The sequence below is a fragment of the Elaeis guineensis genome, chromosome 1, assembly GCF_000442705.2.
Source record: "Elaeis guineensis isolate ETL-2024a chromosome 1, EG11, whole genome shotgun sequence".
In the NCBI taxonomy this organism is placed as follows: Eukaryota; Viridiplantae; Streptophyta; class Magnoliopsida; order Arecales; family Arecaceae; genus Elaeis; species Elaeis guineensis.
Window position 1 is genome coordinate 111538944 of NC_025993.2, and position 17771 is coordinate 111556714.

General features: G+C 35.6%; 1 protein-coding gene across 6 annotated transcripts; it reads right to left on the bottom strand.

Moving 5' to 3' along the window:
- Positions 1-2646: 2646 nt before the first annotated feature.
- On the bottom strand, positions 2647-8189 carry LOC105038544 (cytochrome c). Of its 6 annotated transcripts, none has more exons than XR_012142212.1 (5): positions 7925-8189; positions 5501-5634; positions 3971-4071; positions 3765-3856; positions 2647-3340 (listed from the first exon to the last, which is right to left on the bottom strand). XR_012142212.1 is itself a non-coding variant. In XM_073259837.1 (4 exons), exons 1-3 carry the CDS (start codon positions 8034-8036, stop codon positions 3976-3978), a joined length of 342 nt encoding a protein of 113 aa, XP_073115938.1. In that variant the 5' UTR covers positions 8037-8189; the 3' UTR covers positions 3690-3856; positions 3971-3975. The 6 variants fall into 6 exon arrangements, 2 of the variants coding, with proteins under 2 accessions (XP_073115938.1, XP_073115932.1); XR_012142213.1 differs by having other exon boundaries at positions 2649-3197; XR_012142205.1 differs by having other exon boundaries at positions 2649-3340; positions 3765-4071; positions 7925-8188.
- Positions 8190-17771: the final 9582 nt, after the last annotated feature.

Below are 17771 nucleotides of genomic sequence, written 5' to 3' on the forward strand. Positions count from 1 at the left end.
GCATGGGTTGCTTAGCTAAGTAGAAAAGTGAGGGAGCAATATGACTGTGCTTCTTTCAGCAAGATTACATAAATTGCATGCTACATCATGATGCAAGTCATGATGACCCAAATTGTGGGTCTGTCCATATGGAATTGCATAGACCAACTGGCAAGAATTTCACTGTAGTGTAGCATATCCTCATTTCTGTATTCTATTCATAGATACTTAACAGCATCTTTCAAACCTCATGATGATTTCAAACTTTAACTCTCAATTTTTATGTGTTATTTTTTTTCAAGTTTTGCCTCTTTCTCAACCTTTGACAACAGCTTATATGTAAGGGGCTGATTTACAGATAAAGTACTGATCCATCGGGATTCTAAATTGTTTTATGATGGAGCTTATCTTTTTTGAATCTTTAATATAATAATCAGGATGTATGCACATATGCACATCTTAATACAAAGTATTGTTAATGACTTTTTATGTTTGCATCTTTTTTATACCTGCTTATCCCTACTTTAATAGTTAGCATGCATGTGCAAAATATGGACGTATTAACACTGGAGTAATTGTCAATAAATTTTTCTCATTGTATGAAGAAATATTATGATGGAGCATCCAAAAAAGATATTTAATTTTAGATTGAGAAAATCGGTGATACATATATCGTTGCATTGAAATCTAATAGGCCATCACCAGTCTCATCATCATTCATAAGAACCTGGACTTTGTTGAGGCTTTGGAAGTGGCTATTGTTAAAACATGGTATGGTTTCATTCCAAGGACCAGAATATAATTTCCTGTTTTAAAAAGATCGTGAGATGATTCAGAGGGCTTTCTTGAAATGTCGTGAAGGCCTTGATTGATTTTTAGGGAAAGATGTTATAAGTTCCTGGAACTTTAAACAATATGAATCATTTCCCTATACATTTGGAAGGATTTCAATAGTTTGAAAATCTATGTTATTTTATGACCTAAATCTCAAGGTCCTCATATGTCACTTGGTCCGTGCATTTCTACCCTTTTTGCAAAGAACTTGATAGCTAATAATTCATGGACAAGGCCCTTAATATATTTGTATTTGTGAGGAAAATTACTTGCAGCCTCATAAATTTCAGCTTGCATATGAAACTGGCCAGTTTGAAATTCTAATTATTAAAAAATATGATATGTAATACGTGTAATTCCCTCATGTTTTGATACACAGATAACTAAAAAGTACAGTAGCACTTCCGTTAACCTCTTGAATTTTGCATTTTTGCTTGAAGTCTGCATTTTGATATCCAAAACATTACTAAAACGGGTTCTCTGATCAACTAATGGTAAAACTTGGTTTTGTCAATTAACATGTCATGTATGCCACATCCGAAGACTCATGTTGCAATCCACTTCTTTCTGCCACATGCTTGCTGTGTGCTGAATTCTTGTGTGATATACTAGAAGAGTCATTACAATTAATTTAAGTCGGTGCTCAAAACCTTGTGACTTGTAGAACCCCTGGAAACTTGTGTAGAAGTGTTCTTTGTAAAGGTTCAGTGCGGTGGTTTCATTTTACCCATTGGTGGTTGAAGTATTACATAATTCTATCCTAGGATGTAGGGGTTACTATGACCTACATGAATCCCACCTGCAAATTGTGAAAAATCAAATTTGAAAAAATTTCTTCATTAATCCCTTGAGGATAAATTCTTTTTGTTCAAAATAAACAGTTGCTTAGCAACTGCATGTGCCTCCAGTGAGCAAGTTTCTGCTTTTACAGCACAGTTCTTGGCTTGAATGTGAAAGCACAGAACAGCTTTGGACTGTTTTGCTGTACACATGTATCTCTTTGGATGCATAATGGCTGCTTTGAATGTTGCAATAATATCGGTTGTCGGTATATGGTATAGTGTTACTTACATTTCATTGCTAATGTGCTTATCATTTTATTGAATGAATTGTTACTTTAATCATGAAATTGCTATGAACGTGATCTTTTGTGCTCTTCCACGGATATCAGCCCTCATCCGACGGCAGCAGTAGGCTGAAACTAGTAGTTTCATCATAGTGCATAGGAATATTAAGGGGGCTACCAATTGCTGAATGATCAGTTTATTTGATCCACATGGAAGGGCTCATCACAATTTATTTGTAAAATGAAACTGTTAAGGCTATACTGCAATTTCTGCTTGCTCGTGACGCTGAAAGAAAGAAGGCCTGCAAAGAAGAATCTTTTGTTTGTTGATACCCCATGATTTTAACCATGTTATCTTGTTTTTTCTACACCGTGCATGTTTGGAGCTTGCTAATATACTGTTTGATTTATTAGGATTTTTATGAATCTATATATAATGAATCCCGGATCAGCGGGCACTGTCTCGATACATACAGGTGGGTCACGACTTCAACCATTTTGTCAACCTGGCCACACACGGTACACGTACCCATTAAGTTCATGTAAAGTTTTCGTACAAAAGTATACCCTAATCGATGGACCATGGTGTGATAACCCAAAGCTCGTTCGGTAAAATGAGAAATTATCCAGATATCTCTACTAGCTAGCTAGAGGGGGCAATCGGATCGGATTAGGTATAAATGGATCAGATCATACGAATCGAGTCAAAAAATTTTGAATCTGAAATCGATTTATTTAATAAATAAATTAAAAAAAATTATAAATTTGATTGGACCTGATTCATTTACAATCTTTATTATTCAACTAAAAAAAAAATTCGATCCATTTATAATCTATTTATAAAAAAAAAATTAAAAATCTACTCACAATCTCCAATCTCTTCAGCCCTACCCTTGTCGTGCTCTCGATCTGACTGCCTCTTCGTCCTCTCGATTCTCTTCGCCAATCAGTTTAACCCGTGCTCTCAACACTTCTAGCTCCATTTGATCGAAGCTCTCGATCGTCTTTGGCTCCGTCTTAAAAAGTTGGGGGTGCTTTCGATTGTCTCTTCACCAACTGATTCAATTCATGCTCTCACCGCTTTTAGTTCCATCCAATCGAAGCTTTCGATCGTCTCCAACTTTACCCTCGATGATTTGATCGTACTCTCGACTGCCTCCGACCTTCCGCTCTATTGAGATCTTTCAATCGCCTCCAGCTCTCATCCTTCGCTTCATTGAGATCTTTCAACTGCCTCCGACTCTCCATGTGGTCATGACCTCGGCATCATCTCCAGAATGGCGGCGACATGAAGGAGGGTCAAGGGGAAGAGAAAACCCTAGCACAATGAGGATCTAAGACTCAGATATTGGTGAAAATCATGAAATACAAAGAGTAGCATGACACCATCGAAAATTGGTGAAAATCAAGAGGTAGCTTGGCGTGTCATCCACCATGGGATTTGACGTGGTCCAATTGCACCTACAAAAGTAGGGCATTAGGGGAATTGGAAAAAAAATGTACACTGTATGCTGTATGAAGGAGCCTGCTGGCCTATTATCTAATCCATTTAAATAATCTAGTTTATGATATATAAATTAATTTAATTCAATCTCAAATTTATACGAATTAAATGAATTAAACAGATTAGATATATAAAATATGAATATGATTTAAATAATAAATAGATTAAATGGATCGATTTGTTTACCATCCAAATCTATTTAGTCTAATCTCAAATCTGTTTATAACGGATTAAACACAAGATCGAATTGACCGATTGAGCCATATTTTACCACTCCCTACCGTCAATGTTATTCAAGCAGCATCATAACAAAGATTCAGACCATTTGAAATTTCACAAAAATCTACACATAAATCAGCTTAGAAGCACAGCACAACGTACCATCATCTTAGAAAGGTTGCTGGGGTGTCATGCAACGGCACCACAGCAACTATTTTACAGCAAAATGAATGCATCTTGGAGGAAACAATGCCCTGAGAAGAGGCCAAAAAAAATTAGTAACCTCAAGCAAGCAAACCATTTTCCAGGTTTTATTGGAAATCTTATTAGACAAAAAAAAGAAAAAAGAGAGGAATTGCCGACTGAACATGACTTATGATGCTGTGGATTCCTTAAGATACGCAATCAGATCTGCACGTTCTTGAGGCTTCTTCAGACCAGGGAAAACCATCTTTGTACCAGGAATATACTGCACGTACAAGAGGGAAACCATGAGATAGATGCACAGTGACCTTCTCAGCCATATTTCAGATTTTAAAAAAATAAGGAAAGAGGAAAACAAAAGGAGCAAAGGAAATGGAAATAGGTAATCAGCAACTGAAGGTCCTAAGATACTAGAAGACAACAAATGACTAACGGCAAAAAGTACATTCCCGGGAATCTTGCAAACCGATCATGAAATGAAAAACAGAGCTTTTTTTTTTTTTTGGTAAGGCAAACAGAGCCTTTAAACATGAGGAAACACAACTTCATCCAACTACAACCATTCAAATGACATTGCCATATCTATCCATCTGAACTGCTCTTCAAACTCACCCACCAAATTCACTGGTCTCAGATAATCAGAGATCATCGGATCAACCATCCCTTTACACACAACAAAAACTCTTTAATGTGCAAACAGTACTAGCAAGCTTCAACAACAAAAATTGTTGATGTGTCAATGACTTGCCACTCCACCTCTTCAGATTCTTAACAAGCAACATAGCATATACTTAGGAAATTTAGGTCCTACATTAATGGGCCAAACACCCAGCTTGATTGAGCCTTTTGTTTGTTTTTGTACAACATATAATATGTGGGGTATTAGATCATTCATAAAGAGCTGTTTGACTATAAGTTTCTGTAATTACTCATGCATACATGTGTGAAAATCATGGCATGGCAGTTTCTGATGGCCGTCTCCTTGCATCTTTGGCACCCAAAGGTGGTTAAATGACCACTTTTCTGTCCCAACCTTTTTTAGGGCCCACCGATAATAGAATGATTAAGATTCAAATAAAGTGAATCCCAACACATCATAAAATATCCCAAGTACAATATTAAGCTAACTTATACGTAATTGCCTTATACTAAATACACGAACAAAGATTTGCAGAATCATCAAAACAACAGCAACAAAGGCATATATAGAGTTGCTGACTAGTAATTTATATTCCAGAAACAAATGGGCGCACATGATGCATCAAAGGCTTATTGGTAAATGGCATTCACACAAATCAAGAAAAAAAAATTGCTTATGGAATTTTAAATGTAACTGGCATTACATCATGAAGAAAAGTTAGTCAATTATTATTAGAGAAAAAGCTATACATCGCACAAGGCACTGGCCAAAAATAGAAAATCACTGAGATTGTATTTTACCAGTAGGATGAACTTAAACAGCCAACCACATCAATTATCCCATGAGCACTTTGGATAATTTAGAAGTCACGTTAGGCACTCATTTTTAATCCAGTCTTCTATACTGTGTTTTGAGGTTGGGCACAAAACTTAAGTCAATGATATCAAGCAAAATCATCATATAATATAACTCTTTAGGTATTTACCACAGAAATTCAGGCTTACAAACTATATTACATGTTATCTATGTTTCTGGCGTTGGGTTAGTAACCTACCTTTTTGGGATTAAGTAGGTAGTCATATAAAGTTGATTCCCCCCATATCACGGCCATGTTCTTGTTTGCAGTAGAGTAAGAATAACCAGGGGTGGTACCAGATTGCCTCCCAAAAAGACCGTTCAAGTTAGGACCTACAAATATCAATGAACTTTGGTCAGAAGTGCAAATTTCTGCTTGGTAAAATGATAAAGATATTGGAAAAAAATAATTATAAGCAAAATGACAGAAGAAGGTAAGATAATGGAGGGAAAAAAATAATAAACACGATATAAGCAAAATATGCTATGATGGACAGGTGACCATTATTGGTTTCCACCTAAGCATCCAAAATATGTTAAACAGACAGCTATTATCAAGCATCTGCCCACTTATGATGGTTGTACAAGGAAACCTACATGAGCACATTGGGATTATCGATGTGTATAAAATAGCTTTCCTTTTCCTTTAAGAAGGGTTCTTTAGCTAGTAAACCATCAAAAACTCTCTACCCATTTCAATCAAAATTAAGCACATGTTTGTTGGTTGATATATATACACTAACATTGGCCAATTGGGAAATGAACTCTCTAACTATGCTTATATACAGCATATCAACGTGCATTAAAAGGTACTATATAGTCTCCTAAGTTATTTTTTTTAGAAAAAAAAAATCCTTCCATTATCTTGGTCACCTTTCCGCTGTGTCCTCGCTCAAGTTTGAAGGTTTCATGGGATCCTGTTTCTTAGCTCAAGCTTGGTCACCTTTCCGCTGTGTCCTCGCTCAAGTTTGAAGGTTTCATGGAATCCTGTTTCTTAGCTCTATCTTTTACATAGATGGGACTGAATATATACAACAATAGTACAATGGAGATCTCATGATTCATGGATCAGTTATAAATGAGCTGCAGATTCTAAAGGTCAAAAAAACAAGAAAGAAAATATTAGCATATGTATAGAATAAATCTAGATAGATTTTGGTGTAGAGGAATTTTTCCATGTGCTTTATGTGCCAACGAATCTGGACAGACCTTTGGTGTGGAGGAATTTTGCTATGTGCTTTGCATGCCAATTCATCTGAACAAATCTTTGGTACAGAGGAATTTTGCCATGTGAGAGATGTTATTTTTGAACCGGTTGTCTGGCGGTATGGTACAGTATGATACCACGCCATGCCATGCCATTCCAAGCTGTACCGACAAAGGAAAAGTCAGAAAGGGAGGGAGGGAGAGGAGGGGGGAGAGAGAGAGAGAGAGAGGGAGATGAAGGACAAGAAAGAGGGAGGGGGAGGGGGAGGGGTAGAGAGAGAGGGAGGCAGAGAGAGGGAGGGAGAGAGAGAAAGAGAGCCCTCACTTATCCTCCATACCAAATATCCATCTAGATTCACTGGCACACAAAGCACATAGCAAAACTCCTGCACACCAATGATGTATTCAGATTTATTTTGTACATATAGTAATAGTTCCTATCTTCTACTTTTTTTAAACTTAGAATTTGCAGCTCATTCATAACTGACCCATGAATCATGGAATCTCCGTTGTATGATTCCTGTATACATTCGGTTTTGTGTTATAATATAATTCGACCCCTTGAGCCTTCATATTATTTTACATCCACACAATAAATCATGTGGAAATAGTTGCTGATATCCAAACATTCCGCAACAAATGCTACCATGCATTATTGCTCTACATAGATATAAGATGACTCAAATGTTACTCGTCTTTGTTTCACAATTTAAAAAATCACATGCATATCCACCAGCATTAACAACCCTTATGGAGTAATGTGTGATTAGTAAAACAATTTAAGCTTGTAGATAAATCAATGTAACGATTGTACTCACCAAAGCACCAGGTCCCGACAAAATCAAATGAGACAAACGATATCGTGCAATAACTAAGTATAAATCTAGAAAAAGAAAAGAGAACTGCTATTATAAAACCTCAAAATATTAAAGTATATTTATGCTAAATAATATCAGACCCTTAGAAATCACTAGAATAGCAAACACATCGAAATAACAGCAATCATCAAATAAGAAACATGTTTCATATTATCCCTAAATTTTTTAAAAAAATGATATGAATCTAATGAGGAATCCATGAAATCTTGAGAAAACATAGAGTCAATACTGCGCAAAGAAATGGAATGGATCTCAGGAGAAATCGAGGGAATCTTGAAACAAAGATATAATATACTAGGTGGACAGCAATCATCAGAAGCTATAAGTTCCACATCAACCCAAAACTAAAGAAAATGAGATGAATTTCCAGAAAGAAACGATGGAATCTTGAAACAGAGAAAGATCAAAGAGGAACACACGGAGAGATAAATTTTAAAAAAAAAGTAGAAAAATGAAAAAAAAAAACAAACAAAACATAAATCATGCAGTTTCATCATATAAAAGAGTGCTGGAAAGACGACAGCATATCAAGAACCCACCTTGCTTGTGGCCGGCTCCTTTCTGGACGGTGTGGCACTGGGCGCACTTCGTCTTGAAGATCTTCTCCCCGGACTTGGGATTGCCGGGAGGAGCCTCCGAAAACGTCGCCATTTCCCTCGAGAAAGCACTCTGGATCGATCGATCTAGGGTTAGGGTTTCCTCTCCTTCCTCACAAAGAGACGCGGAAGCACGATTCGGTCTCAGAAGCCTTCGCCTCAGGGCGGGCGGCACGGTTCGGTAAAGACCCACCCTTACGAATAAAACGACCGGACTGCCCCTCCCTGAAAGGAGGAGATTTAGCGGGACTCAGGTCAACCTGTTTGGGGGTATTTTCGACATTAACGATGAGCCTGGAACCGGCGGAGGAGATGACTGCGAGCTCGGAGCGTGGTCAGCGCACGCAAGCGGCTTTGATGCATTCAATATCGACCGTTCAATCAATGGATCTACATGACGTGTGGGTGTCTGGTGGCCTATTCGTGTGTCAGGTGGTGAAGGAGTCTGCCCGTCAAATAGCACTAACAACAACAACTTGATAGTTTAGGTATAAAATCGCTTCCAGGAAACCAAGACGACACCTGAACCTGAAGCCCAGGCAATTTTAAAGAGTGCTTTACCTAATTAATTTTAAAAAAAAATTATTTATAAAAATAATTTAATTTTTAATTTATTTATCAGATTGATGCAAAAAGAATAAAATGTTATTTTCAATAATATTTTATTATCACCGTGTCACCCATTTTTTTCCTCCATTTTCTATATAGACGGCGTCAAAAAAAAAAAATTAAAATCATCAAATCAAATGGTGTTTTTTAAAATATCATATTATTTGATGATTTTAATTTTTTTCAAAAAAAATAAAAAAATAAAAAATTATAATTTTAAATTTATAAAAAAATAAAAATTATAATTTTGATAAAAATAAAAATTATCATTTCAAATTAGTATCCCCATTTCAAATTATCTTTTTAAAAATATTTGAAAAAAAATTGATGTAAAAAAAAATAAAAATATCATAAAAAAGAATTGAAAAAAAATAAAAATTATAATTCTAAATTTTAAGAAAATAAAAATTTTAATTTTAATTCAAATAAAAATCATCATTTCAAATAATAATTTCTTTTTCAAATTAATTTTTTTAAAAAACTATCATAAAAGAAAAAAAATGAAAAAAAATAAAAATTATAATTTTGAATGAATTTTAAAAAATAAAAATTTTAATTTTAATTCAAATAGAAAAGATAATTTTAAATTATTTTCTCCATTTAAAATTAATTTTTTTAAAAAAAATCTCAAAAAAATATAAAAAATTAAAAAATAAAAAATACTATAAAAAAATGAGAAAGAAATGAGAAAAAAATAAAAATTATAATTTTAAATTTAAAAAAATAAAAATTTTAATTTTAATTCAAATAAAAAACATCATTTCAAATTACTTTCCCCATTTCAAGTTAATTTTTTTAAAAAAATATTTCAAAAAAATAAAAAAATAAAAAAATAAAAATTACCATAAAAAAGTAAAAAATTTAAAAAAAAAGAAAAAAATAAAAATTATAATTTTTTTTAAAAGAAATAAAATTTTTAATTTTAATTAAAATAAAAAAGATCATTTCAAATTACTTTCCCCATTTTAAATTAATTTTTTTTAAAAAAATTCCAAACAAAGAAGAAAAAAATGAAAAAAAATAAAAATTATAATTTTAAATTTAAAAAAAATTAAATTTTAATTCAAATAAAAAAAATATAATTTTAAATTATTTTCATCATTTAAAATTAATTTTTTTAAAAAAATATCCCAAAGAAAATCTTAAAAAATTTAGAAAATAAAAAATATCATAAAAAAGAAAAAATGAGAAAAAAATAAAAATTATAATTTTAAATTTAAAAAAATAATAATTTTAATTTTAATTCAAATAAAAAATATCATTTCAAATTACTTTCTCCATTTAAAATTAATTTTTTTAAAAAAATATGTCAAAAAAATAAAAAATTTTAAAAATAAAAAGTGCCATAAAAAAGTAAAAAATTTAAAAAAATAGAAAAAAAATAAAAATTATAATTTTAAATTTAAAAAAATAAAATTTTTAATTTTAATTAAAATAAAAAATATCATTTCAAATTACTTTCTCCATTTCAAATTTTCTTTTTAAAAAATATTCCAAACAAAGAAAAAAATGAAAAAAAATAAAAATTATAATTTTAAATTTTAAAAAATAAAAAGTCAAATTTTAATTCAAATAAAATATATAATTTCAAATTATTTTTCTTATTTAAAATTATTTTTTTTAAAAAAAATATCTTAAAAAATCTTAAAAAATTAAAAAAAAATAAAAAAATATCATAAAAAAGAAAAATGAGAAAGAAATGAGAAAAAATAAAAAATATAATTTTAAATTTAAAAAAATAAAAATTTTAATTTTAATTCAAATAAAATATATTATTTCAAATTACTTTCTTCATTTCAAATTAATTTTTTTTTTCATACCACACCGTACGTAGTTGTTCGTGTACGTACCAGATCGAGATGTACCAGTGCGGTCTGATTCATCTCATAATTAAATTATCCGATATATTATTATTATTTACGTTATAATTTTTATAGCCCTTTTAGCATAACTTTTTCTCTTCTAATATTCTGAGACACATTAGAGTATGTGTATTCATATCCACAAAGCATAATATCCAATCATTTAAAATTAAATAATATAAAATAAAATTAATAATTAATAATATTAAATAGAATAAAAATGTCAAGTGTATAAAAAATAGTATAATAAAAGTTTCAAAAATACTAAGTATAAATCTAAAAAAGGCTAAGTCCCACAAGGACGTCGTGGTGCCCGTGGTCGCTTAGACCTTCTCAGGAAGGTCATCAACGGCTGCTCCTACTGTGATGGCTCTTCCCCTATATTAGTGGAGGAGGTCTGCTGGTCATACTGCTCAGGAATAACTAATGCTGTCAGATCATCTACGGACTGAGCGACTCGCTCAACTCTTTCTTTTGGATACACGGATGGGCCTGAAAAGAAAGTATCATACTTATGTAGCCAACTGGTACCCGATGATGTCATCTGGAGGATGTAGGAAGGAAGGTACTGCCATCTATGGATCAAAAGGCGGTGGCATCTGTGCAGCATCTAGTGATGATATCTGCGGAATATGCGGTGATGGCATATGTGGAACATATGGTGACGGCGTATATCTCATATTTGGCGCATCGGCTGCTCCATACTAAGGCGCACAGCTATATGGATTAACACTAATCACCATCAATATTTCGAAACTTGTTCTCTCTATCTCACGCAGTATTCAAATCTGTTCGTCCTCATCAGTCGTAGATAAAGCACGACAAGCATTCAACACAAGACCCTACATAGAATCAGTCTACAAAATAAAAATAAAACAGTCAATATACTGTAAAATATAAAATAAAAATATAACACAAATAACATAAACTAATTTTCGTAATCTTACCAAAAGACGCACAGCAAAACTCTCATCATCGTATCCAGAAACTGCATACCGAGGCTGTCCAATGACTCGCACTGTAATGCTAAAAAATCAAGCCATGCAGTCCTCGGTATATGAACGATCTCTCAAAATGGGATCACCATGAACAATATGATCTCGACGTGCATCTCAAATATCGATGTACTCTGCATGTCTGATACGCCAATCAATATGAGCTCTCCCTCGTCGATCAATACGATGAAGTCTCTGGTTGGTATCAAACTGCTATGGGATGTCCTGAATCTAACCAAATTGCCGCAGGATACGATCAGAAAGATGCCACTCTACCACATCAAAATAAATAAGTGGCACCCTAACAGTCCATATGTCATATCCAACTATACACATCTGCGGCAATATAGCCAATATCTTATCTGTTTATGGCTCCCACAAAAACTGATAAAGTTAAAATAAAAAAAATTAGTAAGCTAAAATTTTAATAGATTATGAATACTGTAAAATGATATTTGTAAAAAAAAATCAAATTTATCCGTCTATATGTATCAACTAATGTATCCAACTGGCACCTATAAACCCGTGCCACTCTCGTCGATACGTGATAAACGTTGAATGCAACGTTCCATCTGTTTCACAATCTAATCATGTTAAATAAGTTTTATCGGATTTAAAATAGTAAGTTTCAAATAAAAAAAATAATATTTTTATACCTATATCTCAATGGTTCATCTAGTTTGAATGGAACATTAGGATTATACTGCTCTGATGGTATCTCGAGCAACTGTCATCGTAATAGACTGATAGTCGGCATATGCTCTTATATCCAAATCTATAAATTTTAAAAAAAATCATACATGATATACCCAATATGAACTATAATTGAATATCAAAAATAAAAATTTTTAATTCACATACCTATAATAATACAAGATAACCACCAATCTCGCTTTGATCAGCATAAGAACCCCGACACATAGCTCTGTACAGGCAAGCTAGTACTGTACTGCCCCAACTGAGTCTATGAGCGAAGTCTAAATCCTCTAATAATGGCAAAAATATCAACTTCATCTTATTCGATGAAGTATCGGATAACAGGACACCACCTAACAACCGCAGCACTTGAATCCTAACATACTGCTGCACCATCTCCTCTGGTGCATCATCCGCAATATGAAAATATCGACAACGATCGTCCAAACACTCAATTCTAAGTCGTGAATGATCGAAAAAATGAACGTCGGGCTCAAACCCTAGCAATTGCAAGCACAAAGCCTGCCACTTCGGAATGGTAAGCATGGGATCAACTCCGATAACTGGATCGCCATCAATTGGTAGTCCAGTAAGGATGCTGACATCCTGTAAAGTGATGGTCGCCTCACCAAATGGAAGATGAAATATATGTGTCTCTGGACGCCATCTCTCAAGCAAAGCAGTAATAAGACCAATGTCCATCTGTATACGACCAATCCGATATACTCCATAAAATCTAAGATATCGTAAATAATCCAGCACTCTATGTGGGATGTCCTCTGTCCTTCAGAAGTCAGCATCGGATCATCGTAGACGAAGATGTCTGAGCTTCTGTAATAAAATATAATAATTAGATAATATATATAATTTTTTTTAAAAAAATTAAATAGTAAATATGATTGGAATGCTTACGTCGCCATCTAAAATAGTCTGTGATCGATAGTGCTCCTGTAATCTAAAAATACTGCTGTCTCGAGGATCGAGATACCGCGAATCATAAGTCATAATATGCTAATGAATCTAAAATAATGATATTATCACAAGTATATTAAAAAATAAAAAATATGATAGCCATTAATTTTATGAGAAATATATTTTAAATACAATATTGTCACACAATACAACTTAAACACAAAATTCAGTTCATCTCTGGATATTAAACACGTATATTCAAATACAATCTCATACAAATACATAAAATAATAACCAAAATACATCTTCGGAGCCTTTAATTTCTTCCACTACTTGAAGTTGAAGTGTGTTGAAGTATCCTAGGACAGCGGCGGCGATCATGACCCTGTTCCTTACAAATGCCACAGTGGTTCTTACTTCTTATTTGCCTATCATCCATCTCATTTCGTAGTCTTGTTGACTTTGGTCTACCTTTCTGCTTGGGTCTCAAACGATGATGATCAGGAATACATTTGAACATACGTGTATGCATCCAATAATCTTCATGTGGTAATGGATTAAAGTCACCACTCCAAGCATTCATATATGCTGTAATTGTATATGCATCATCCACAAAACCACTAAAATGTACAGCAATTTTTTGACACACAGTTAAAATGTGGGAACATGGATATTTGTACATGCTCCGCTTTTCATAAGAACATTTTCTTTCAGCTAAAATAACAGTATGAAAATTTTCTCCACCTCGTAATCCTGCGCTTGCTCTCCTCGTAATCCTGCGCTTGCTCTCCTCGTAAACACTTCATATATACCTCTTTGAAGGTTGAATGCTGTTACTCAGTGCTGGTTAGCTTTAACTTGATCTTCAGCAATCTTAATTGCAATATGAGGAGTAAAAAGATTATTTGGATTCTCCTCTACATATCTCAAGGGTTGGGCATGTCTCGTATTGAAGTATTTCACAAGACGATAAAATATCATTTGAGCACAAGCTGTAATTGGCACATTTCTTGCTCCTCATAAAACACTGTTAAAAATCTCCGACAAATTTGTAGTTAAGACACCATAGCGCAGGCCATCATCATGTGCCAACGTCCACTTCTCCTTTTCTATCTCGAACAACCAGCTCCAAGCCTCTTCATTCACTATTCTAATCCTACCCATGATAAAGTTGAACTTGCGAACTTGATGAGTGCTTCCTGCTTGCCATATTGCTCTTTTCAGCTGCATATTTTTAAAATGAGTGTTGAAATTATTGCAGATATGTCTTAAGCAGTATCGGTGATAGACATGTGGTGGACTCTATCTAATAGACTCATCTGTGATGGCATTTAATATATTTGGATATCTGTCAGAAATTAAGCATATTTCATTTCTATCTTTGACGATATGTGTTCTGAGCTAGAAAAGAAACCAATTCTAATTTGCAGTCGTCTCCTCATCCACAATTGCATATGCTAATGGAAATATCTCATTCTCTGCATCAATTCCTATTGCAATTAACATCTTACCTTTAAACTTTCCATACAAGTGCGTGCCATCAATGCTGATTATAGGACAGCAGTGCGTAAAACCCTGGATAGATGGTTTGAAAGCCCAGAAAATATAATTTAAAACTCGAATATTGAAATTCACAGTTTGAAAAAAATTCCATGAAACAGCTGTACCGAGATTTGCATGTTGAAGTGCAGCTATATAATAGGATAATTTAGCATAAGACGGCTCCCATTCTCCATAAATATTAACCAATGCCTTCTGCTTTCCACACCATATTTTTCTGTATGACACTGTATATTAAAATTAATCATTAACGGTTGCCACAATAGCTTCAACTTTAACATCGAGATCTTTCTCAACAATATGTCGGACTAGTGTGCCAATCATCCTTCCACTGATATATTTGTGGTCTCGACTCAACCCCGTAAACAAACAAATGTGAGGATCCTCATATTTTGTGATTTGAAAATATCCATGTTTTTTCAATAATGCAGTACGAAGCCTCCATTTATAATTTTGAACATTATCTGATGATGCGCATCGTACAGACCATAATTTCGAATACGACTGAACTACATTGTATGTTCGATGATTCATAATGTGATAAAGATCAACAGCTCTCCTTATATAATCTTTACTCTCAAACATTAGACCTTTAGAAAATTCAGTCATCGAGGAGTCCTAAAACTGATAGTCAGAGTTCAATCTTCGACCAGCACTAACATAACCACCATCATTTAAATTTATATTATTAAAAAATTATGGGGATTTGTGCAAATGAGGTTGAGGTTTTTTCACATTAATATTAGCCTGAACATCTTCATCATCATTCTCATCTTCACCACCATCATCATTACTGCTACTGTCCTCATCCATCCAATAGTCTTCATCTCCGCTTTCATCTGACTCAAAGTCTAGATTATCAGAATTTATTCCACCGATTACCCAGTCATCATTCCCTATATGAGTGTCGTCTCCTGCACTTACCACTACTTCTAGCAAAGGAGAAGTCACCATAGTAGAAAACACAGGAGAGTCACCATAGGACTCTGAATAATTGGACAACTAGGACCGGTAGTAGTAGATTATTATTTTGTAAGTATGGCCTCAATACTATCGGTTTGCACCATAGAAGTTACGAAAGGTGAGGAAGGCCCAACATTATTGTCCGCTTGAGTTAAAAGCCGACTATAGTATCCAAAGCTCGGTACATCTTTCTTTTCAATATATAATTCTAAAAATCGACATTCTGAATATTTCAAAGGAAATGTCAGCATTTCTTCGACATCTTTATTGTCATCAATTGGAACTAAGATATAATTGCTCTGCATTAACTATCCCAACAGATTAGGAGATTTTTATTTCAATTTTATTTCATATTTTTCTTTGTCTACAGGAATACTACTGTATAAATGGTCCAATAATTCTTGATGTGATAATGATGAAGATACTCTAATCATCCGATTTGCAGGGTGACTGCACTGCACACCTGTTTCATCATTCTGTATCATGCCATCATAATACAATAGTACACGAACTCGAGTACTGACTATTTTCTCAGAGAAACTTATGACAAAATCAAAATCAAAATATTTAGTATTACTAATTATTTTATCGTTTCAAAAGATTTCATGATAAATGCATCATATTATCAACAAATAGGTACAGATAGATTCTATCCCATTCGAAAATTACATTAATTCTATAAGTTAATTACATTAATCAAATGATACGCAAAAGGGACCGAAAAAAATTTCGGCAGTATTTTTCCTTAGTTCTCCCCACACGACTGAAAATGTGTCAGAAGAACTAAAAAAAAATACTGTCTGAAATTTCTCTCGAACCCTCCGCATATCATTCAAATAATGTAATTACCTATAGAATTAAATGCAATTCCCAAACTGTCCAAACTGGATAATCAATTGATCAATGTATATATTTTACGATACCTGTATAAAAATATATAATCAAATATATATTTTATACAGATATCGTAGAATATCCTATATTGGTCAACTGACAGGTCTACATTTTCATGAAATGTAATATATTTTAAAATTTTTAAATTAGGATCGAATCGAATTTTAAAATAAATCTGAATCTAATAAGATAAAAATAAAAAATAAAAAAATAAAAAATAATAAGATAAAAATAAAAAATAAAAAGATCGAAATAGAAGGGCGCCGCAGGGTTGCACGGGCCCGCCGTCGGGGGGCCGCCGCCAGGCCTGCTGCCGGCCGCCGCAGCCCGTCGCTGGGGGACTGCCATGGGGCCGCCGCCTGGGCCCGCCGCGAGGGGCCGTCGCCGGGGCCGCCGTCGAGGGCCCGCCGCCGTGGGGCGGCCGTCGGGGAGGGGCCACTGTGGGTGGGGATGGGGCAGGGCGGCCGCCGGGGAGGGGCCACCGTGGGTGGGGATGGGGCGGGGCGGCCGGCCAAGGGAAGGGAAGGGCCCCACCGCCGGCCAAGGGAAGGGGAGGGGCGGGGTGGGGCGGCCGCCGGCCAAGGGAAGGGGACCACCGACCGGCTGTCGCCGGCAGGCCAAGGAAAAAAAGGGAGAGAGAGAGAGGAAGAGAGAAGGAAGAGGGAGAGAGAGAGAGGAAGAGGAAAGAGAGAGAAGGCTGGCCCAGGGAAGGGGAGGGGCGGGGCGGCCGCTGGCGGCCCACCGACGAACCAACTGGGGGGGGGCGCGCAGGCCCACCGCCGGCGGGCCAAGGAAAAAGAGGGAGAGAGAGAGAGGAAGAGGGAGAGAGAGAGGAAGAGGAAAAAGAGAGGGGGCCGGCCAAGGGAAGGGGAGGGGCGGGGCGGCCACCGGCAGTACATTGGCGGACCAACGGGGGGGCGCGCGGGCCCGCCGCCAGTCGTCTATCACCGGCGGGCCAAGGAAAAAGAGGGAGAGAGAGAGAGAGGAAGAGGGAGAGAAGAGGGAGAGAGAGAGGAAGAGGAAAAAGAGAGGGGGCCGGCCAAGGGAAGGGGAGGGGCGGGGCGGCCGCCGGTGGACCAAATGGGGGGGCGTGCGGGCCCGCCGCCGGCCGTTTGTCGCTGACGGGCCAAGGAAAAAGCGGGAGAGAGAGAGGAAGATGGAGAAAGAGAGGAAGAGGAAAAGAGAGGGGGCCGGCCAAGGGAAGAGGAGGGGTGGGGCGGCCGCCGGCGGCCCATCGACGGACCAACCGGCGGGGGCGCGCGGGCCCGCCGTCGGCCGTCTGTCGTCGGTGGGCCAAGG